Source organism: Engraulis encrasicolus, chromosome 3 (genome assembly GCF_034702125.1).
Source record: "Engraulis encrasicolus isolate BLACKSEA-1 chromosome 3, IST_EnEncr_1.0, whole genome shotgun sequence".
Lineage (NCBI taxonomy): Eukaryota > Metazoa > Chordata > Actinopteri > Clupeiformes > Engraulidae > Engraulis > Engraulis encrasicolus.
In genome coordinates, this window is record NC_085859.1 from 22,933,799 (window position 1) to 22,958,178 (window position 24,380).

The 24,380-nt window shown below is 43.9% G+C and overlaps 2 protein-coding genes across 2 annotated transcripts in view; both read left to right on the top strand.

Moving 5' to 3' along the window:
- The first annotated feature begins 2,095 nt into the window (after positions 1–2,095).
- On the top strand, positions 2,096–18,368 carry LOC134444150 (hydroxycarboxylic acid receptor 2-like). The gene is made up of 2 exons (XM_063193585.1): positions 2,096–2,419; positions 17,230–18,368. The coding sequence occupies exons 1-2, from the start codon at positions 2,096–2,098 to the stop codon at positions 17,887–17,889; spliced, it is 984 nt and encodes a 327-aa protein (XP_063049655.1). The 3' UTR covers positions 17,890–18,368.
- A 5,106-nt stretch (positions 18,369–23,474) lies between these two features.
- si:dkey-40c11.2 (drebrin-like protein A) overlaps positions 23,475–24,380 on the top strand; it is an 83,875-nt gene continuing 82,969 nt past the window's right edge. Inside the window, exon 1 of the mRNA XM_063195029.1 lies at positions 23,475–23,776. Coding sequence (XP_063051099.1) covers positions 23,691–23,776 — 86 coding nt within the window. The 5' untranslated portion in view covers positions 23,475–23,690. The remainder of the gene's footprint in view (positions 23,777–24,380) is intronic.

Here is a 24,380-nt window from a genome sequence, read left to right on the forward strand (position 1 = left end):
AGTATACGCGACCACCGTTACAGAGCCGCATTACCGAGCAGTTACGGATGCTGCACGGGTCTGTGAAATGGATCCGTGTAGCAGACCCGCAACAGATCCTCTTTGATTCTGCTAAAATACCCTTTCCCCGCCTTATGTACGGCTTATTTAGTGCACTGTGTGTCCAGTTTATTTACACAAAGACAAATATGCTGTGCACGATCAACTTAGGCTCCAAACCGAATCATTTTAATGCTGTAGATAGGCAACAGAGCATAGAAACTGAAACATACTGCACACAAGTAAAACTGGACACAAGTCATATTCGTAATCTGGCCAACAATAACGGCACATCACCCTTGAGAAAACACACTCGGACACAGGATTTTCGAGATCAGAAACTTCTATTTATTTATTTTCACCAATAGATCTACAATGTCCATCGTTGAATCACTTCCTGGGGGAGAAAGGAAAAAATCTGTAAACCTACGGCTGGTTCAACACTTTATTTTAGTAGAAACATGTTTACAACTGAAGTTGACAATATTGTGGTGGCGCGTAATCGATACTAGGCTACCGCTTAACGGAATCACAACTGTGTACCATGCCAGCACCGTACAACGGCTGCAGCCCCGCTCCGTTCTACGATACACCGCATAACGGAATCATAACTGTTTTGGCCCGCCGTGCGTTTGGACTGCGTTACAAGTCCGTGGAACGGAACCATAACAGCACCATACAACGGCTTCAGCCCCATTCCGTTCTGAGTCCAAATGCACAGCACAGCCTGTCCAGCTAGTTTTGATTCCGTTAAGCTGTGTCGCTAGTGTCCAGGAAAGTCAAACACTTGACGTGACAGTAAAGTGTTGTCACAGGGGTCAATTGCCTATTTTTGTTTGTTACCAACTTTCTTGCCCGTGACAAGGCAACCCAAAAGACAGGAATGTGGCAGGCAACGAAATGATGACAGAAACAGGGAATTCAAGTCCATGAGTTTTTATTATTCTTTTTTAAAAACCTTTTCTTTAAGTATGTCCAAGTCCAAAGTCCTAGTCCATAAAAATAATAAAATACTCAGTCCAGTGGCGGAACAATAGCACACAGGGCCCCAGGGCAAGACACGTATAGGGCCCCCCATACAGCTTGCCAAGCTTACAAGAGGGCCCCCACCACCAATACAGGAGGGCCCTGGGCCCAGGGGCAAGTGCCCTGCTCGCCCCCCCTATAGCTCCGCCCCTGACTCAGTCTGTGGTAAGTCGCGTCCCCGAAGCCCCGCCCACGCAGCACCAGCCCGCAGCAGAGGAAGAGAGAACCCAAGCAAGAGTTTAGCCCAAGCGATAGCAAGCAAGTGGCAGCAGAGCAATACCCGAGCAGCAGAACAGCAACAGCAGTAGCCCCGGCAGCGAGCAGGGAACAGCAAGCTTACATTGAATCGATGTAGAATCAGCATTCCATTGTCGACGCTAAATCATTGAAACAACATCAGATTTCGATGTTGATTTAGCATCAGTTTGCACCCTCGACTAACATTGAAACTATGTTGATTTTGTAACTATGGATCCACGTAACTTCAACTGTATTTCGATACGTGCCTATATTGAAACAACATTGAAATTTCAACGTAACTAAAAATCAATGAGCTTTCAATGTTATTTCAATAGAAAGCCTACCAGAATTATCTGGCTCATATATCCTGCTTTATCTACAGCCAGGATCCACATTTTAATAATATAAAATAATAAATATGAAACACAAGATGTTTATTAAGAAAGATGTTTATTATTTGAATTATTTTAATTACTGTCACTGCGACCGGCACCTCCAGCTCTGTCCGGCGCATAGCGCAGCCATTTCTGCACATCTTGTGTAAAAACAAGATCATCCATGCCACCAGGCTGTTGAGCGAGGGCATCTGAAACACACAAAATATAGTTTTAATTAAAATGAATCCTAACAACACACATCGGTCCATCAAACTTTTCAAAATATATTGAAAATCCCATATCGTGCAATTTCTGAAAGTTTTGCTTTGATCACATGTTGATTTTCGTTGCATGCATGGTGCGCGGTGCTTGCGGGCCAGGGAATCACTGTGCTAGAGGGCTTTGCGGTTTGAATGGGAGGAAGACGCGCTTACTCTGTGAAAGATGGATGGCCACTTCGAGAGAAACAGCCAGGAGACCTCCTGGAGAAACCAAACGAAGAAGGCCTGCAGACGGAAGCGACGGTGCAGGAGCAGAAGCCAGCGCCAACTGATTTCTTTCCGAAGGCGAGATGGCACACTCCCTTCACCTCCAGTCGCGACACCAAGGGTGGAACGACAAGCCCGTCCGCCTCCCCTCCAGGTGCAGGGGTGGTGCGCACGCCGGCGCTTCAGTTGCTGTCGGTGCCGCCCCTGATGCTGTTGCCGCTGCTACTCCTGCAGTCCTTGCTTCCACTGGTAGCTGGGTAGGGTCACCGCCGACGGAGGTGCTGCTGCCGCAGGTGCCATCTCGCCTTCGGAAAGAAATCAGTTGGCGCTGGCTTCTACTCTTTCACCGAGTAAGCGCGTCTTCCTCCCGACTCCTTCCCAGTTGAAAGGAAAGAAATCAGTTGGCGCTGACTTCACACATGCAGCGTTTCATTCAAAATCAGTCTGCCTTGCTCGCTGATCGTGTGTAAAGGCAAAAGGATCTACAGTGCAGTGCAGTGCAGTGCAGCAGGTTTAAGTTTATTACGTTTTAAGTGTGTGTTCCAGCAACTGACCCCAGTACACGTACTGCTAGCTGCAGTTCACAGAATGGCTGCAGTATAAAGCTCGCTAGCCGGCTAGCCTGTTTCATTCAGCTTGTGTTGCCGATCGTAGGTGATCGGAGGAAATCGGCCGTGACCGCACCAGGCGCTCTCAATAGGAAAACTGTGGCCGTTTATGGATCGCGGAACACTTACTGTGTAAAAGTATGAAAGTCTGCTTACCTGTAATTGTTCCTGGATCCGAGCGTGCGCCACTCTTTGTCTCGTCCTGTTCAGCAACGACCGATAACTTCAATCTTTCCCGGTAAACTATATATCGATGGCCTTTCGATCATACGTGATTACCCGATCAACACAAAATCAATGACTTTTCAACATGACTGTTATCACCCGGTAAACCAAATATCAATGGTACATCAATCATAATAAGGACGACCATGAATCAATGTTGTTTCAATATCATTGCTGTCAACTTTATTTTATGTCGGGTTACATCGGTTTAACAATGGTGATTCAACATCTATTTTGCATCAATATTTCAATGTCGACCATTCTGATGATTCAGATGGAAAATCAATATCTATTCAATGTCAGCTTGCTATCTGAGGCAGTAGCTCAAGCGGCGTAGCAGTAGAAGGCAGGCAGTCAGCGGGACACCAACAGCAAGGCAAAGGCACGCCAACCACCGGAACAGCAAAGCGGCACAGTGGCAACCAGACGCAGGCAGGGGTGGAGCAGAACCGCCGATCAGGAACTGTAACAGAGGAAAAAACGCGGCAGCGAAGAGTGCGAGCAACGAAGCCAACAAGTAGTCGAGTCAAAGAATCAGACTAGGCTACTTACTTTGGCCGGGCCCAGACAAAGCCTGGCCCGTGTAGAAGGTGTGCGCTGTATCTACGACGGTAGCCAAGGGTCTCGGTTCTCTCGCCGTGGTCAGTCGATAGGCACTGCACCGCTTCCTCTGTTCTCTCTCTGGCTGGCTCGGTTCACCCTCGTGTGTGTTGTGCAATGCCTACAGGGAAATATAAAGAGAGACATCCTCCCCAGACGCACCTGTCCCCAATCAAGTCCAGCTCCCCACAATTGGCTGAGATTAGTCCATTGAAAGTCATTAACGTGGCATTGGAAGCACCGGGAGGAGTGACGCATTGCAACAGCGTAAAGTAACAAAACAACAAAACACTGCAAGGCCACTCTAAAATAAAAACACAGCAAAGAAATCTTAAAATCAAACTATCACACATGTGACAGTGTCTTTTACAATCTGTCTAGTTACAGAATAGCCTACTACATAGGCCCTATGAGTTGTAACATGAGTTGTAGTCTGTCTGACCATTATGCTTCTTCTGTTTTGTGGTCATGTGCCATCTTCCCTCGAGGTAGCTGATAAAAACAAACAAACAAAAAACTCTGTTAAGTTTTAGAAGTTGTTCTCTCTACTGTCAAAACCAGTAGTTTTGCAGCATTTCCACCGCATTCCGTTCGTAACTACTGTAAAGAAAACAATTTAGTTCACGGATTCAGTAGTGCTCATACACATACGACATCAATCAATATAGCTATAGAGGTGCTTAACTCGAATCTTTGAGGCGTCCGGATTGATTGGATCATTCCAAGGAGGGTACCCGGGTTAGACGGATCACTCGGGTCATTCGGGTCACTTATTTAAAATAAATAAAAAATAAATTATAATAATGTATTTTTTAAAACGTTTCTGCCGTGAAGTAGCTATGCACCTCGCCTTTGTTGTTCCATTTATCAATTCACGTGGATAAATCAAAGAGTAAGACAGTTTGATCAACAAAACTCACTTTATGAATGTCACAGTTCCTAAACCCATGCTGCGAGCCGACCCACCTGGGTCTCCTCACTAAACATGCAACCACAACTCGAACAGCCTTTGGCAGCAGTGAAACGGCATGTTCCTGATTTTGCAATAAATAATGTGTGTGTTTGTATTTAAGAAGACTAAAAGTCAAATATTTGGGAGCAGAAGTCTAGTTGAGCAGGGACAGTCAGGAGGCGAGCAGCAGATGACCACTTGCTTCCGCTGCCGAGTTGCCTTGCGACTCGCACACTCGTGGCAAAAACGAAACATAAGCGTTGATCCGATCCGTAGGGGATTCGCTGCTACCAACAACTCAGTCAGGATTCGTCTCGCCGAGGGCGCCGCTGCTGAGTGACTCGGACGAGGGGAGTGACAGCAGTGGCTTTAAAGACTGTACGCTGTAACGCAGTGAGTGATAGTAGAGTCACGTCTGTAGACTATAATTTCCCTAAGAGTAGCCTACAGACTGAGATGTTAAAGCGTTGGCAGAGCACTGTTAACATTTAGGAATGTAGACCTCAACAGAGTCAGAAGCACACACACGGGGATCCGCGACTCAATTGGCCACAACAGGCTGGACGGATCTAACAGACTCGATGAATGACGAGGCGGGAGTTGGTTCAGTTTTACTCAGTGAGAGTTCGTCGTGACTGAACAGCATACTAGGGAGATTAGAGAATGGCTGTTGTAGTCAACTAAAGAGGATATATTCCGGTTTCACAATTTCTCGCGCTGTAACTGCCATTTTGTTGACATATTAATTAAATGCCGTCTGACCCGCCTTTGGCGGATCAATGCACGACAGCCATCCGGTCTGTTCGGATGAGGTCTTGACCCGGCTCTCCAATCGGATCCTCCGGGTTTTATATCATCTCTATATAGCTACGATTCCCACTAGCAGTTGTAGTCTGTCACCATCAGCGACATAGCTGCCTGCCAATTTTTCTTCAGGATGTCTACAGTCACTGTAAACTTAGGTAAAATTAAATAATATATAGCTGGTATTCAAGCAACACGTAGGCTATTTGGTAGTCAATTACTTCCGTCGCTCACCTCGCTCAGGGGCGTAGGCAGAAATAATAAAACAGGTGGGCCCAGAAAAAATCGGACGGGCCCAACCCAAAAGTGTGTAGGTAGATATTATAATACTGTGCTCAAAAATGATACTTTGAAATTGAAATCATAGAAATCACAGAAGATGAACCAGACTTTTGACAAAATGGTTAATTATCGCTCAGTGCTATGCCATTAATTTATAGTTCAATGAGGCAACAGTTGACTGTCAAGTGTGAATGAGGCGGGCCTGGATGTCAAGTGGGCGGGCCCAGGCCCACCCTTGGCTACGCCTGTCGCCGCTGGTCTATTTGTGCGGTTACACTGTGCGGCTTTTGACCCGATTTTGCCACGATTTGTCACTCGCACGACTTTTTGGGAATCGGGGCAATTGCTCTATCTGAGGTCAATCATGAGTCTCACATCGTGTAGTGTAGGCCTACATGGGGTAACAACGAGCCATTTTACCTCATGACCAGCTTGCGTTGTGTAATCGTAGGGTAGCCTACGGGGGTTGCAAGAAAATCAAAACTGTTTGAAATCTTGATCGTCCCTTGTGAGTAAACGCACAGTGGAAGCAGTGCTACGACCCAATTTCACAAGAGCGTAGTACACATGCACAAATTGACCGGGCAACGCTATTCACTCTTGAGCGCCTCCTCGTCTCTACCTCAGGGGCGTATATCCCCTCCTCCTCCTTTTAAACCTGCAGTGTAAGCAGGGGCTTAATACCCGTGATTGAATACAGTATATCACAAAAGTGAACACCCCTCACAGTTTTTGCAGACTTGTGAGTATATCTTTACATATGAAAACATTAAAGAAATTTCACTTTGACACAATGATTAGTGACCTTTTAACAACCTATTTAACCGCTTAAATTTCTTGTTCACTCAGAAAAAAAACAAAATACAGCCATTAATGTTTGAACATGTACCCACAAAAGTGAGTACACCCCAGGTTGAAATCCAGTAGAGAAGGAGCCGTGTTGACTCGAATCGTCTCGAAATGAAAAGGGATTAAAAGGGAGGTCATCTGTGTGCGTTTCAACCTTTCTTTGCATTGAACTTTTACATTTGAGTGTGCACCTGGCTTAAATAGATTGGTGTGAGATTTGAATGCAATCCTATGGAGAATATCATGATCTGCTTCAGTAGTCACAGTGCATGTTGACATGCATGTTTCTTTTAAGTGTATTTCAGATTGCCAATGTTGACAGCATCCATGCATCCCCAAACCATGTCAGTCTCACTACCGTGCTTGGCTATTGAGAGGATACACTTTTTTTTGTAAAAGTCACTTGTTTACCACAACACATGCTTGACACCATCTAAAGTAAATTTGTTTATCTTGGTCTCAAGAGAGATGAACAGACCAAGGATAGAAGACCTAGATCACATACCTCCGCCAAGGCATGGCATAATTAGATAGCCTAATGGACAAAAATAATCACTTTGCCAATATGAACGACTATATTCCTGTCAGAACTTTCAAAATGACACATTCATGTCAGTTCAGTCAATTGCAAAACCTGCTTTGAAACTGAAGCTTGTGATCACGCGCTGATAGAGCCTAATTAATGAAGGGAATGTAATGATTTTGACCAACAAAACTGAAACAACTACAGAAAGCTAAGGCCTCTTTTTTTGCCTACGATTGTGTATGCATCATTCTCATGGGCCACTGGTTGGTCTTGGCGCTGTCGGTTGAAGCGGCATTTGCTTCCCCGCATTCCTCAAATCACTATTCACCGCTGTTAATCAGTCCACGGGCATTGCTGTCGGAATTTGTGGTCTATCTCGCAACTGGGCTTGATTTTAAATTTAGTGAAGGGGGTGTTTGACCAGCATTGTGAACTTACACAGCCACAAATTGCATATTTTTGGCGATGGTACCCAATTAATTCAACATTGTCAACCAAAATGATCTGCGGTGGTCACTGTACATCTCGCAATTCACTTCCACTTCACACATATTTTAGGCAGCGGTAATTCATTTTACATGATTGTTTAACTTCAACGAGGGTGTAGCCTAGGCTATAGGCTGCCTGCTGATGAGCAACTTTTTAGGTTGACAGCACTGGTGTGGGAGCTGGCGTCAAAGGAGACAGTCTCACCCTGTTCCTTAGGCCTACTGTTTAGAATGGCGCAGGCTCACCCGTGTGGAATATTTGCCGGTGCTCGGCCATTATGCATGCTGTCGGACTTTCTGATCCCTGTCCATCTCGCAAACAACTTGGGGTTATCTTTAAATGTAGCGAAGGGGATGTAATGAATTTTACCAGCATTTTGAACGTAGGCCTAGAGTCATAAATTATGTTGGCAACGGTAGCCTAATTAATTTGACAGGATTGTGAACCTAAGTCACAGTCCACAACAACATTGTGAACGTACACGATCACATATTCCATATTGTTTGACAACGTAATTAATTCGACAGCATTGTGAACCTAAACGATATGCGGGGGTGGTCACTGTCCTTCTCGCAACAGCAATGATAACATAGTAAGGCCACACATCACAAATTGAATAATTTTGGTAGCGGTGGTAATTCATTTGACAGGACTGATTACTGCCTGCGGATGAAGGCTGCCTGCAGATGAACAACTTTTTAGGTGAAATGCACTTGGTGTTGGAGCTGGCGGCGAGGAGAAAGTCTCTCCCCTGGTCCTTGCTGAGAAAGACGCAGGCACGCCTCTGCTCAGTGCTCACCGTGCGCACCTTGTGGCAGGCAGTGGAATAGCAGCGAACTAACAAACAAACACAGACAACACACACACAAAATCAGGCGATCACATAACCTCCTGGCGGAGGTAATCATGAGTAGCCACAGATAATAAAGGCTTTTAATATACCTCCTTCTTCGGACTGATTCACATCTGAGTGCCTTGGACCTTCTGCTTTCCTAATTCTGGATTTCCCAACCCCAAGAGCACCACTTTGGAAAAACAAATTCCACACACCTGAGCGCCGGGTTGACTTCTCTCTTTTTAGGCTATTGAGGTTCCTTGTACCCAGGGCCATCCAGATAATCAACATCACACAGAAGGACACACAGAGAGAGATCATCATAGGTGACTGGACTGCATAAACAAACCCCACTCCTGCGTGAGCACACTGCAGGTACTTGGAAAAATAAAATTTTAACAAATATATGGAGGTCAGTTACATAGGGATGGTGAGAGCAATATAGAACTTGACTTAGGGGGTACTCATGGCACAACGAAAAGGCTTGGGGGTACACAAGAGAAAAAAGGTTGGGAAACACTGCTCTACACCCTACCTACACTCCGCTTCTTCCTCATCATGGTGTCCGAGAAATCACTGGTGTATTCAGTGTCATCATTCCTGTCATCTACTGAATGATGGAGGCTTGTCAGGTCCATCAATCGTAAATCAACCACGAGTCGGACAGCCCATTCAAATTTATCGTGAAGGCACCACGATTGTTATAGATTAGGGGATCACTTAACTGCCCATTTGAATAGGGCACTCTCTAAGCAATCATCAGTTTATCATAACCTAATGAAATGTTTCAAGAGACTTTAATAGCATCATTGTGCTTGTGACATACTGTATCAGGGCCGGCCCAAGCCTTTATGGGGACCTAGCAAAATTTTATCCAGGCCCCCCATACCCCCACCTATGGCTCCTATTTGTGGCAGCAAGTGGTACATGAACAAGATATATATGACTAGGGAAAATGGTGGCGAGTTCACTTCTTCCTGGAACTTTGCTGCTGATGGGGCCCCTGGTGGCGTGGGGGCCCTATGACATCGCATAGTTTGCTTATGCCTCGGGCCGGCACTGTACGGAATGCTTGCATGCATACAATATTTTTGAATAGTATACTATGTATATATATACAACTGTAAGAGCATGTCCATGACAAGTATACTGCAAACAAGTTACAGTTGTCAGTTATATCCGTCTCAACGGCATGCAGACATTCACTTTTTGGCTATACTACGTACCTTCAAAAAATAAAATGAGGCTCAATTTTCACTGTGAGAAACTCTATTATCAGTCCTTTCAAAAAACAAACAAAAAATACTGTACAAAGGAAACATTTTGGTGAAATTCTGCTGTGACTTTTGGTAAGTGTCTGTTCCCACGAGACATTGCGCAATATGAGTTTGGGTAACACTTCCAAATAAGGGGCCATAATAAACAGTAAAGTAGCTACAACCTAATACTTAAGTAAGGGTTAATAATCATTATTTAATGCCACATTAGACACATATTAATTGTTATTAATGCATATGTTGAGCATTAGTAAGCAGTTACTTAACTATTAGATAACTATTACCTTGTGTTACAAGTTAATAGCATATTATTATTTAACTAATAGATAAGTAAGGGCACAGTTAATAGTTAAGTAGCTATCAGGTAATACTTAACTAAGGACCAAAATTAACACTTACTTAATACAAAAGCAAGGCATAACTAATGGTTATATAATACATAAATATTGGGTTTTGGGACCCTTATATTAGAGTTGGCTGAGGATAACTAATGGTTAATTAATAGATAGATATTGATATTTGGGACCCTTATATTAGAGTTGGCTGCGGATAACTAATGGTTAATTAATCGATAGATATTGGTGTTTGGGACCCTTATAATAGAGTTGGCTCTAGAGGGTAGAGGGTAGAGTAATAGAGGGTCCCAAATATCAACATCTATCTATTAATTAACCATTAGTTATCCTCAGCCAACTCTAATATAAGGGTCCCAAAACCCAATATTTATGTATTATATAACCATTAGTTATGCCTTGCTTTTGTATTAAGTAAGTGTTAATTAAGGTCCTTAGTTAAGTATGACCTAATAGCTACTTAACTATTAACTGTACCCTTACCTATCTATTAGTTAAGTAAGGGTACAGTTAATAGTTAAGTAGCTATTAGGTCATACTTAACTAAGGACCTTAATTAACACTTACTTAATACAAAAGTAAGGCATATCTAATGATTAAATAATACCGAATTATTGTTGTCTATAGATTGCGTACCCATCATGCACTGCTCTTCTTGGAGCTAATATTCTCAAACATTAACCTAATTATCACAAAGGAATGGTTTAGTTTTGCTTCAAAACTATTACTCTTCATAATGTTCTGCATTTATTGTAGGGTTTTTACCATTAAATTTAATAAGTGGTACATGAAAAAATTACATCTCATCATCCCACCATCATTGAGAAGTGTACGTCCAATCCTTGCTATATAATGGCTCCTGTTGCCACTATTACAGTGATTTGAACGAGTGAAAACTAGATGTCACAGTAGATTAATTACTTAACTATTAGGTATGCTCAGGCAACTCTATTATAAGGGTCCCAAACACCAATATCTATGGATTAATTAACCATTAGTTATTCGCAGCCAACTCTAATATAAGGGTCCCAAACACCAATATCTATCTATTAATTAACCATTAGTTAGCCTCAGCCAACTCTAATATAAGGGTCCCAAAACCCAATATTTATGTATTATATAACCATTAGTTATGCCTTGCTTTTGTATTAAGTAAGTGTTAATTTTGGTCCTTAGTTAAGTATTACCTGATAGCTACTTAACTATTAACTGTGCCCTTACTTATCTATTAGTTAAATAATAATATGCTATTAACTTGTAACACAAGGTAATAGTTATCTAATAGTTAAGTAACTGCTTACTAATGCATTAATAACAATTAATATGTGTCTAATGTGGCATTAAGTAATGATTATTAACCATTACTTAAGTATTAGGTTGTAGCTACTTTACTGTTAATTATGGCCCCTTATTTGGAAGTGTTACCCGAGTTTGATTTACAAAAGCTTAATAATTGGGTGAGGTTATAGATCGGTGATTCATGGCCACGTGACGATATAGCGTGTGATACAGTTGGTGTGTGTGTGTGTGTGCGTCCATGTGTGTGAGACGTGTGTGTGTGTGTGTGGGTGTGAGTGTGTGTGTGGAGTGACACAGCGGGCGACTTGTGTTACCCCCTTCTTTTTCCAAGGAATACAATGGACATTGTACTATGCAGAGTGACTTCTGCAACTTTGTTGGTCACTTTTGTCTTGGCTTCTATGTGCCACTCAGCTAAGGCACAAGTGCCACTTTATAATTTGTCTGGGTGTGTGTTGTGTGTGGGTGGATTGGGGGGTGGAAGGGTGAGGTGTGTATAGTGTGTGTGAGTGTGTGTGTGTGTGTGTGTGTGTGTGTGTGTGTGTGAGAGAGAGAGAGAGAGAGAGAGAGCTGCCTTGGCTAAATATATGTAAAAGTGAGCTATATGTGGTTAATATACACTGTAAGGATATGTGTTATATCTCGTGGGTAATCTTTATTTCTCTCGCTGACCCATGGGCACCGGAGGAGGTGCGACAGGCAGTAATGCCCAGCAGGTATTAACAACTACCTGTACAATCACTGTATGCATGTATGCTACTTGACACCTTAATTTCCCTCTGGGATCAATAAATGATACTCTACTCTACTTCCACCCAAAGATTTTGGCTCCGCACATAGTCTGGCGAAAGCCTCCTAGCTCGGTTCGTTCATTGTTCTGCCAATCAGCAAACAGTTGAGAGTGGTGACGCAGAACTCACTCACGGAGTCCGTTACTGATTGGTTAAGATAACACGATTCACACTTTTGTCTTGTTATTTGTATACTTCTGCAACACTATATCGTAACAGTCATGTTAATAAAGCAAACTTGGAATATTAATTTGAATTCGAAACTTCAATTAATTTAAATTGCAGGGTAAGGTCAGACCATCTCCCACCCTCCACGGAGATGGATTCTTCATAGCAATGGGTCAGGAGTTTTTTTTTTTTTTTTTTTTAAGTCACCCTAACTTACTGTCCAAACAATTATTGCTGTGTTAAGTCTCTTGGTGTTGCATTGCCTTTGGGATGATATTTGAAGTATGTTGAGACTTAAAAAAAAATAATAATAACCATGTCCTCATTAGAATGGCCAGAATCTGCATTGTCGGGCACTGACATTTCAAGGGTAGCATGGTCAAAATAATGCATGTTGATATTTTAACCATTAGGGACTCCAACTTGCAACACGCTGATCCCAGGACACATTTGCTAACTATTAAAGGCCAACTTCCGATTAAACACAATTTTACTCACTCCTTTTGAAGATCGGACGGTCAGCCCAAGTTAAACTCACTTGCAAGGCTCTCATAGCGGTGCGTCACCTCGCCTGGCTGCGTTTCCTGGTGTTTCCCAATTGACATAAATAATGCAGAGAAACGAGCGAATCACGAAAGCCGTTCTGTGTTTCGTCACGTCGAAAGAAGGCGTTGGCCACAAAGGTTTATGTCGACCCATTTTTCTAAAAACATGTCGAGTAATTTTTTTCTGCTTGTTTTCAATACAAGCAACGTCTGGTGGCCCGAAATCTAGCTTAGCTTAGCTATCAGCTGGTTGCTACTCTCAGGTACACACACAGCACAAAGCCTCATCCATAGAGCAAGTCCACTCTGGTTGCTCCGTGCCTGCAGCTCCCCTAGGGGTCGCTGTCGAAAGAGCACAGCCCTGAATGGAGCATGCACGCCTCCGTTGGCGCCCCTATAGTGCGGTACCACCCGGGGAAGTGGCGACTCTGTTTCCCATTACATTCTCTCCAAGAACAGGAGGACTGAGCCAATCAGAGACGCATTTCCACGAGAGCTGGAAGAGTGAGCCAATCAGAGACGCATTTCCACGAGAAACACGGAACACCCTCTCGTTTCTCCACAAGCCACCTTGCTGGCTTTCAAAAACGGCTTGAAACAAAGCAACCAGAACGTTTTTTAAAACAGGACCAACGCGTAACACATTCAATAACAATGGGGAACACAGCAATATTAATCAAATGACGTTGAGAGGCCATCTTTAAGCCTCTTCCACACCAACCCGACGGTTGGCTACTGTCGGGCGTTGGGTACAGTTGGGTCAGAATTGGTTCGGTGTGTCTGGGGTAGTTGGAGGACGTTGGTGGTCGTGGGTCTCCATCGGGAGACTTTGAGCATGTTCAGTTGGGTTGAGGGGCGTGCCGGTGTATCAACTGGCGACTCCAGATGATTGAAACACAGCGATTGGTCAAGACGAAGGTCTATCACTCTTAATTTAGGACGTATTCATTCACACCAGGATAGACATTTACTACGACCAATCACCATTGCTTCTAATATCTGCAGTCGCCAGTTGTCACGGCCCAAGATAGTAAGTGCATTCGAGTAGTCGTCAACGCATGCATGCGCATTTAGACAGCAATGCACTCTGGATGAAAATGCTGCATGATGGTTAGATTTCCTGTCAAACTTCAAAATTTCGGTGATGTTGCGTCGACGAGGTGATATATCACATGGTGTCAAACTATCGCGGGATGAATGCGACTGCAGTCAGATCTTGCAACCTCTGCAGTTGCGTATCCCCTTTAACGCTCGTCTGCAGACCGCCTCCGAGGTCACGCGCCCATGAACTGGTTGGTCAACAACGCATACATAGCCTACTTTGACTCTCCCTAGTAGGCTATCTTTCTCTGATATGCCTATTGACTCGTTATGTATATAGTTTATCACTGCAATGTATGTCGTGGTATGTTTGCAATGCACTTATTGCACCTATGCACATATTTTAAACTGGGAACACTGATGATGGGCTAGACCCAAAACGTTTGTCCCCTGTCTGTCGGTTTTATTTACTTTTTTCGGCTTTGTTTAATACAGTTTTTGATTCTGCATTCAGCTCCAGTGTGCGACTCCTTTCTTGCTTTTCATGGTCAACAACTCACTCACGTGTGAATATGAGTCTTGTCTCACACCTCTACACAAGTTTGCGCAGGTCCCAGTGTTAATTTTGTCATCCATTTTTCTATTTAGTCTTAGTCTTAGTCTTGTGTCAAAGTCCATTCTTAGTCTTAGTCGCTTTTAGTCTTTCAAAAATCATTTTTGTTTAGTTATTATTTAGTCGACCAAAAGTCCTCAACATTTTTGTCTAGTTTTAGTCTTTCACAAATAATTTTTGTTTAGTCATTATTTAGTCGACTAAAAGTCCACAACATTTTTGTCTAGTTTAGTCTAAACATTTTAGTCTTTAGTTTAAGTCACAATACAATAAAACACAGGACCTTTAGTAATGCACTAGGACTTGGTTATTGCCATTCTGGTAATAGCAAATTTATAACACTGTGTCTTAAAAGGACACTATGTAGAATTATGTGCCAATGTCATACCCGTCTCTAAATCTAACCTAGCTAAGCTTTCGGTGAGAATGTTTTTAATCCCACTGTGCCAGCAGTCAATAGTGCTGTTTGAGAAGCTTCTCCCCCAATATTCCTTAAGGTCTGCTAAAAGTAACATTCAGGATTTTCTGACAGTGGGGTGCGAAAGTGGTCCAGAGCATTCATTTAATGACTCAAATAAGTGTCGCTGGATGGATTCAGCTGTAATTATTATTTTTTTAAATCCCATAGTGTCCCTTTAAAGGTTGATTACCAATTAACAATTAATGTATAGGCTTTAGTTGTGGTTGTACCAATTTATGTCTGAGCCCCCAAAAAAGTCTACGTCTTAATCGTTTTTAGTCTTTCACAAATCATTTTTGTTAGTCAGAATTTAGTCGACTAAAAGTTAGTTCTTAGTCTTAGTCGCTTTTAGTCTTTCACAAATCATTTTTGTTTAGTCATTATTTAGTCGACTAAAAGTCCTCAACATTTTAGTCTCGTTTTAGTCTTTCACAGATCATTTTTGTTAGTCAGAATTTAGTCGATTAAACTCTCAAAGGGTTAGTCGACTAATATATTTAGTCTTAGTCTAGTCGACAAAATTAACAGCTCCTCCTCGCTGCCTGTCCCCCAACTCCTCACACGTGGTGTGTTAGTAGAGCAAACTGTTGCGAGCTCATTGTCTCGTTCATGTTTGTGGCCGACTTTAAATGCGCTGTTTTAATAGGTGCGATCGAGTTGTCATCAACGCATGAATGCGCATTTAGACAGCAATGCACCCTGGATGAAAATGCTGCATGACGGTTAGATTTCCTGTCAAACTTCGAAATTTCGTCGACGTTGCGTTGACGAGGTGACATGTCACATGGTGTAAAACTATCGCGGGATGAATGCGGCTGCAGACAGATCTTGCAACCTCTGCAGTTGCTTATCCCCTTCAACGCTCGTCGGCGCTCGTCGGCGGACTGCCTCCGAGGTCACGCGCCCATGAACTGGTTGGTCAACAACTCACTCACAGGTGTATATGGGTCTTGTCTCACACCTCTACACAAGTTTGCGCAGGTCCCCACTTCAGCTCCTCCTCACTGCCTGTCCCCCCACTCCTCACACGTGGTGTGTTAGTAGAGCAAACCGGTGCGAGCTCATCGTCTCGTTCATATTTGTGGCCGACTGCAAATGCGCTGTATTTAATAACACCCACATTGTGACAACAAGTTCTCGCTCACGTGCCTTTTGCAACATCGACGCTTGCATCAAAGTCGTATGGGCTTAGTAACACCCACATCGTGACAACAAGTTCTCGCTCTCGTGTTTTCTCTCCATCGATCAACAAAAATCTAAGTCGTATGAGCCTAGTCTTTTACACCAGTAGTCGGGCTCCATGCCGGGCACTGATTGGTTTGTGCTACTCCAAGCAGGGCGTGGGTGGGCAGTTGTTTAAGCAGTAGCCTAGTGAACTCACAAACATCTTGAGTTTCATTACATTACACTGTGTTTGTTTAGACAGCTTCTAACACAATGCCCAGCGTGCCCTTTTCCTCTTTTGCGAACTAGATAGCAGTGAGAGAAAATAAGTGGAGTAATGAAACCGCAAAAGACATAGCGTTTTTGTGACCAAGAGAGAGAGAATGGGGCACCTGAGTCACGCCCTCTACTTCCTGGTTCATGGGGCAGTGGGAGTCAAAAAATAATTACTGGGCTTGAAATGAGTGGTTTTTCGACACTAATCCAAACCTTGGACCTCCACTAATGCACCACAAATCCACCACGACTCGCCTTGTTCACTTCCATTACATTTTTTGACTCCCTCTGCCCCATGAACCAGGAAGTAGAGGGCGTGACTTAGGTGCCCCATGTCGTCTTGATGGATAAACTATGAATGGGAGGGGGACTTTGCCTAAATGCATCATAGGCTAGGCCTATAGCCTATTTAGAGTCAGTAATGCATGTACTATCAAGACTACTCATGAAAAGCAGAGAGTTGACTTAGCGAAAATATGAAAACATTTGGCTATAACAGGGCCAGACGAACCATGAGCATGTATCCATCTCTTTGCCGCAAGCTCTCGAACGTGGAAGTTACCACAAGGTCTCAAACGCCAGGGGAGTGTTCACGGTGGGTGAAGTTGGCTAGGTGAGTTCAGGAACAATTTCTAGCCAACCAGGGCCAACGCAAACCGCCAGACAACTGTCTGTGTCGGGAGTTGGCACCAAACGTTTTGGTGTAAAATCGTCTTTAGTCTCCAAATCCCTGTATGAATGACTCAGTGGTATGGAGGACAGCAACTGGTGTGTAGATGGAACAGAATTACTGTGTTGCATCATAAAAACGGCTGCCCCCTTGCATGGGTGAGACATAAATGCAATTTCGTTGTGTGCGGTGTGCACTTTCACTTCAAAACTATGTTGTGCTTTTGTTCTAGGTGGTGCACCCTCATCATCGCTTGAACCGCATGACCAAGCGTCAGGCTGTGTTTGTGTCCGTCTTCGTCTGGCTGTTGGTGATCAGCCCTCGGGTTCCTATGCTGGCCTACAACCACATCAAGGGCAGTGGGCAGCTAACCCAGTGTCTGTTTTTCACCCCTTTTAAAAAGCCGTCCCCAGCCATCCTCATCCTGGTGCGAATGCACCGTATCCTGACTGTCCTGGAGTTCATCTTCCCATTTGGAATGCTGCTCTTCTGCTCCATCCGCATTTCCACCGTCCTGAAGAAACGACGGTTTGGGAAACGGCTGAAAGAGCAAAGAGCCATGCGAGTGTGCATCGCCATCGTCATGGTGTTCCTGGTGTGCTTTTTGCCGACCACCATCACGACCCTGGGCATGTGGGTCATCCGCTCGTACCGGCCGTGGGACTGCTCGGCCTTCTACACCTTCACCCAGCTCACCATTGTGTCTTTCGGGCTGAACTTCCTGAACTCGGCTCTGGACCCCATCATCTACGTCTTCTCCAGCTCCATGTTCAGGAAGGCCCTGATGGAGGCCCTGCCCCGTGCCCTGAGGTGTGGCCAGGAGGAGACGACGGGCAAGAACATTTCAACATGTGGGATTGTGCTCCCAAACACAACTAGCCAAGAAAACTAGACAAACCCACTTTAGGCACTTTCGACAGAGAACCATGCCAGTGCACATTCTTAAACTGGGTGACATTGTGACTGCAAGTCTGAGCGTTCAGGAACCAGAATGTGACAACATTGTAGATGTGAGCAGGTTCATCCGGGTAACAAATGGTTACATACAGAAAAGTTCAGTGCGCTGAACGGGTGGTTTACAAGTAGGCACTTTCGTCCTGAGCGTAAGTGTGGTGTGGGAACAGGAACAGGCACTGGCCCTGTTGTGGTCGGCCTGAAAACAGTAGCCTTCTAGTGGCACACAATAACTTTGCCAGGTGGGTTGGTGCAGCATCGTGCCATAGTGTAATATTGCTGATGGGCCATGAAATGTGCCCTCCAATCACAGCACTATCTACAGTATGTACAGTTAGTTTTTTCTGCTGTTTTCTGTTTCATTAAACTTGTTCCTGAGTTGTCGTGTGTGCAATGATATACTGAATATTTTGGACAGTGATGCGTTGTACAAAATCAGTTTGGCTTAAATGGGTGAAGAAAAATGACACTTTAGTGACCTAGTCATCGTGTCTGCTTGGATTTGATCTGCTCTGAGAAATTGTGCAATATTCTGTGACCACATTGCTTCCTGCTAACCAAACTGGTGTGCACGAAAAACGCTGCATATAGCATAATAGCAAAACTTTGCTCAAGCTGCCATATATGGTTAAGGTCAGCCTACAAAGAAAAAAGACGTTCTTCTCTGACTCTGCCTTTTGTTTTGAAATCAAATGAAAATGTTTCTGTTGTGATATGTAATAAATTGTTCCACGTATTGTTTTCTGTCTCCATCAGCTGCACTTTTGTTGTACTTTTTTGTACAACAAATGTGGGGTACTGATTCATTTTGAAAGGTTCAGGGAGATGTGATATTCATGCTGTTATGTATGAGCACATCGGTCCACGTACTGAACATACTCAGCATATCCCAGTTATGGGCTCCCCTAATTGTACTGTATGTATGTACTTCACGGTTGTCAGAGTGAACACGAGACTAGTACTCTGGAGCAGGGCTCCAAATTATGGGCAGTCATGGGTGAGCGGTTAGGGCGTCAGACTTGCATCCCAGAGGTTGCCGGTTCGACTCCCGACCCACCAGGTTGGTGGGGGGAGTAATCAACCAGTGCTCTCCCCCATCCTCCTCCATGACTGAGGTACCCTGAGCATGGTACCGTCCCACCGCACTGCTCCCCATGGGGCACCACTGAGGGCTGCCCCCTTGCACGGGTGAGGCATAAATGCAATTTCGTTGTGTGCAGTGTGCAGTGTTCACTTGTGTGCTGTGGAGTGCTGTGTCACAATGACAATGGGAGTCGGAGTTTCCCAATGGGCTTTCACTTTCACTTTCAAATTAACATCAGCCAACCAGTGAAATGCAGGTGAAATTTCAGTTTGACTGGTAGAGCAGACCACTTTGTAAGATTAACATCTATTAGCCATTTTGGCTTGTGATGAAAAAAGATACCTTAGAGCCCTTCTCTGAAGTATTCTATACGAACAGTAGGCCTACATCCGTTCTGTTCTGTGTGTTTGTTTGGTGTGGTGATGATGGATTAAGGAGTAGCTAATGGACACCATCTGGTGGACTGATTTGTAACTGCACTGTTCTGAGCTTTCACAGAGGGTGGTGAGGAGTGACGTGGGTATTGTCTGACTATCCTTTTTAAAGCAGGGGAGGGGAACCTTCATTCGAGAGGTCACTCAAGTCCTCCAAGGGTCGTACTAGATTCAAGATTCAAGATTTGTTTATTACGTCTTATTTTGAACACAAACCAGGATTTCCCTCTTCACTTTAGGCCTATACTGAAGGCTGCCACCTTTAAAACAGTCCCCCTCTTCTGTCCCCTGGACATAACGTAAAAGGCCCTCGAGACATAGGTGTGTGTTCCCCCCCCCCCCCCCCCCCGTTTTTAAAGAGTAACTGTAGTGCAGACCCCACTTCAGTGAGGCCAGCTGCAGAACAAAAGTGTATCTATCAAGGAAAAACTTTGCACACTGAAACTCTGACCGAAAGGTTTATACTTAGAGCAGTCATGGGTAAGCAGTTCGAGTGTTGGACTTTTAGCCCAAAGGTTGCTGGTTTGACTCCCAACCTGGCAGGTTGGTGCAGTGGTAAGTAATTAACCAGGGCTCTCCCCATCCTCCTCCATGACTGAGGTACCCTGAGCATGGTACCATCCCACAGCACTGCTCCCTTGGGGGCTTCCCCCTTGCACGGGTGAGGCATGAATGCAACTTTGTTGTGTGTGTGGGCAGCCGTGGCCTAGTGGTTAGAGAGTTGGTCTTTCAATCTAGGGGTTGCGGGTTTGAAGCCCCCCTGACCTCTCCCTACATCTCTATCCATGGCTGAAGTGCCCTTGAGCAAGGCACTTAACCCCACATTGCTCCAGGGACTGTAACCAATACCCTGACAAATAATAACTGTAAGTCGCTTTGAATAAATGAAAGCGTCAGCTAAGTGCAATGCAATGTAAGTGCAATGCAATGCAATGTGTGTCAGAATGACGACGGGAGTTGGAGTTTCTCAGGTGAGCTTTCACTTCACTTATTTTGATGGGTTGAAATGTTGACATTCAGCAGAGTTACAGTGTGTGGTCTTCTACTCTTTCCTTACAGTCTGACTGTCTGTGGAGTGATGGCTGACTGTTCCATCAGCTGCCACTCTAAATAATAAACAAGTTTGACTGTGACTGGTTAGTTACAGAGAGCAATGGCAAGATGACATAAGCCAGAAGCATCAAAATGAAGTATAGTAATTAGTTAAATTAGTAGGTAAGAAGAGACCACAAGCACTTAATTACCCTTAAACATCAGTTGTGCAGTTTTGTTTTTGTTTTTTTTAAATCCACAGTCGGTCAAATGTGGTTGTGTGATTGTGTGATAAATAATTTTCGTAATGTTGTAGGATGGCCCAGAAAACTGCTTCAATCAATGCTACAAATGAAGTAATATTGACACAGCATGTAGGCCATATCAATCTGTCAGTATTTGGTTCAGTTTTAACTGCTCATTGGAGTTTAGTCAAACGCAATTTCTAATCCTTTGCGCTAACAGCTGTTACATAGATTTTTCTTGACAATCAGGTACCCTTAGACTTTGACTTTGACTTGATAATAGAGAAAAGCAAAACGGTAAAATTACGAGAATGATTGTCCGGGGTGTGTGAGTTAACCTCTGACCCCTGTGGTCAGCTGGCCGCATGCCAAAGCCGGCATGTCAGCATTGGACATGGGGAATGAGGGGGTGAGCTGCAGACGAGACGAACTTCAGCAACTCCTACAGCTAAAGACCCTTAAATCAATGCACACAAACAAGGAGACACTGACTGACCCCATTCCAAACATTTTCATCTACGTGGAGCTTCTCAAAGATGAGATATGAGGCTGCTGAGCCCAGGCTTGTGTGGTCTTGTGCACTGCAGACCTTTCCACCTCTCTTACAGTTTGCTCTTCCCTGAGACAGACTGTCTGGCAGTAATTACAATATAAAAAAATTAGTCAAAAACATTTTTTAAAAGCAATTGTCAGAAGGCTATGCCCAATAACAGTAAAGAGAATAACAGTTAGAGAATATCTAATGTACATACTGATCATCGCTTTTTTTTAAAGATATTTTTTGGTCTTTTTGACTCTATTTTAATGTTACTCAGTGAAGGAGTGACAGGAAGCAAGTAGGGACTCAGAGTTGAACCCTTTTCAGCCACGACGCAGACGAGTGCCCTATCACTAGAGCCACGGTCGGGGTGACCATCAGTCTTTTTTGAAAATCATCACTAAATAACACAGCTCTTTTAATAATGACCAATTATGACCTGATTTGTGGCAGGTTGAAATGCAAGAAATTCCCTCTAAACATACTGCACACATGCGCATGCACACACACACACACACACACACACACACACACACACACACACACACACACACACACACACACACACACACACACACACACACACACACACACACACACACACACACACACACACACACACACAGGGCGCTGACAGCTTTTGCTGGGCCCAGGACAAAGTCATCTGAAAGGGCCCCCAACCAATACATATAATATAATGAGGACCCAATTCTGGGCCCCCTATCTCCTTGAGCCCGGGACAGCATAACATCCCCCCCCCCCCCCCCCCCCCCCCCCCCCCCCCCCCCCCCCCCCCCCCCCCCCCACACACACACACACACGATATGGTCTGTTGTGAAACAGCCTGCAGAAAAACTCTGTTGTCATTGTCATTGTGGGATCTAGCTATTGTTACTGTCTGTATAGTGTGATCTTGTCAAGATTGTGGGAGGTAGAAATAATAAATAAAACCCCATCACACACACACACACACACACACACACACACACACACACACACACACACACACACACACACACACACACACACACACACACACACACACACACACACACACACACACACACATTATTCAGTCTGATTCCTATGTGCTATGATTTTAACCAACTCATTTTAATTTAAAGATTTATGAGCCTATTAATAGTAGTAGATAAAAGTGTTCAGCACACTGGATATATCATACAAATTGAATTAATGTCATAAACATTTTCAATTAAGTAACACTCTGTTATGGTAATGCCAGGCCAAACAGTGTCAACTTTTCATGCAATGTTTATGACATTGACAATGCTATGGCTCATCTGTGACTGTCACAGTTTTGACATTGTTATGACACTGTCATTTCATGTAGCCGAGGGTGTCAAGTGAAGTGTTATCCAAAAGTGCTCAATTAAACAACAATTTTCAGAGTATAGCCTAAAACATAGCCTGTAGTTTGTTGTTTTCTGGGAAGAAGCACAAAGCTGAGAAACTCATCCAGTTTACAAAATTATGTGGCGAGTAAATTGCAATCAATTGGTCTAATTCCTCAACCAAAAGTTGTGAATTCTCACAGGACAAAACATCATGAGTGCTGACTGTTCTCTTCTTTGGATATGGCAACAGAACTTTGTGCTACTCTGTTGGCCAGGGGTCTTGCGTTCCTTCCAAAACCAGTTCCCATGAACTGCCCGGGCAGATTCCACCGCGGTCTCCGTGAGTTGTCTGTAGTCGCCAAGAGTTGCAAACCCGCTTCACAAAAGGTGATTGGCAACTCAATGGTTTGTCACTGGGTTATTTAGTTGGTGTAAATCATCGTGTCGCAGCCTTTTTGCATATCTTTGACATAATCAGAGTGAAAGAGTTCACTTCCAAAGCCACTGGTAGATACAACGAATGTTTGTGCTAATGATGACCGAGGGTTTATTGTTTTTTCTGATCAACTCAGTGCGCAGTTTTAGCGGGTTAATCAATCGATTGGCTGACTGAATGCATCAGGTTTTGTGATGTCTGGCTCAGCGCATACATAGACCTATATTTTTTTCTTATCTTACTTAGCCTATTATTGAATAGAGTACATGACTAAAACACGCACAATAGGTATGAGATGTGTGTATGAGATCTCCTTATGCGCAGATGGATTTGCGTAACTGCGATTTTCTCCCTGCACAGGAGGTGGGGCTTTTGGCGAACGATTGCGTTTCCAAAAGTTTTCCCGTCTCACCGTTAAGTTCTGCTGCAGAGGAAAACGCTATGTGGTGCCTGCCCACCAGAACGTGAGACGTCCCGAGCAGTCACTCCAGTTAAGTGTGGTCTGTTGGAAGACCCATAAGCAAGCATTTGTGGGCTGTTTCGGTTGTAGCTTTGCCTCCTGGCTCGAAACATCTGAGGTAGCCTGGTATTGTTCAAGGAGGACTTGAAAGCACAATGAAAGGAGTAAACTTGGATACCTACAATCTCTCCTTGCTGACTGCAAAGGAGGACATTCTGAACCCCAGAGCATCTACCAACTGGTAAAGTATTAACATTCAATTCATATCAATACACGGTTTCCCCTTTCTACTATCGTTTACTGAACCGTTGGGAAAAGTTTGGACAAGGTTGAAGACGCATTAGTGGTGGTCAGGTATTTTGCTCTTTGCAGTGTGCATATTAAGACCAGTTTAAACGTCATTTGGCATTATTCCTTTGACTTATGTAAATGGTTGGCAGTCTTGCAACAACTTGGGTTGCAGAGTCCTTACTTACTACGCTCAGTACTTGGTGTACAATTGAGGCGTGCGTAATGTTGCAGCAGTAACGCGCACTTGAAAAGACATGACACCTGAGCTGCTGCAGACCGTCATCTGCCCCAGACAGAAGCACCAATTCAGTTAGGTGATGGGATACATTTTACACACTCTACTCTGAAAAGCAAGACGCCGTTTATTTGCATTTCATTAGAAACGTCTTCAATCCATCAATAGCTATAATAGCCTAATGATCAATAGGGCCTATCAATCAGTTTGATTTTTTTTTTTGAAATCCAAGGTGGGTAATGCATCGTCACGTTCACCTGTCTAGCAATAATGTCTGAACAGTCCTCGGGTTTTTTTTTGGCCAAACACATTTTTTGCA

Excerpts from the sequence above, each read along its gene's own strand:
- LOC134444150 (XM_063193585.1), top strand. The coding sequence starts at position 2,096 with ATGGGAGGAAGACGCGCTTACTCTGTGAAAGATGGATGGCCACTTCGA. Across the intron at positions 2,420-17,229 it reads TGCAGTCCTTGCTTCCACTG|GTGGTGCACCCTCATCATCG; the intron begins GTAGCTGGGTAG and ends CTTTTGTTCTAG.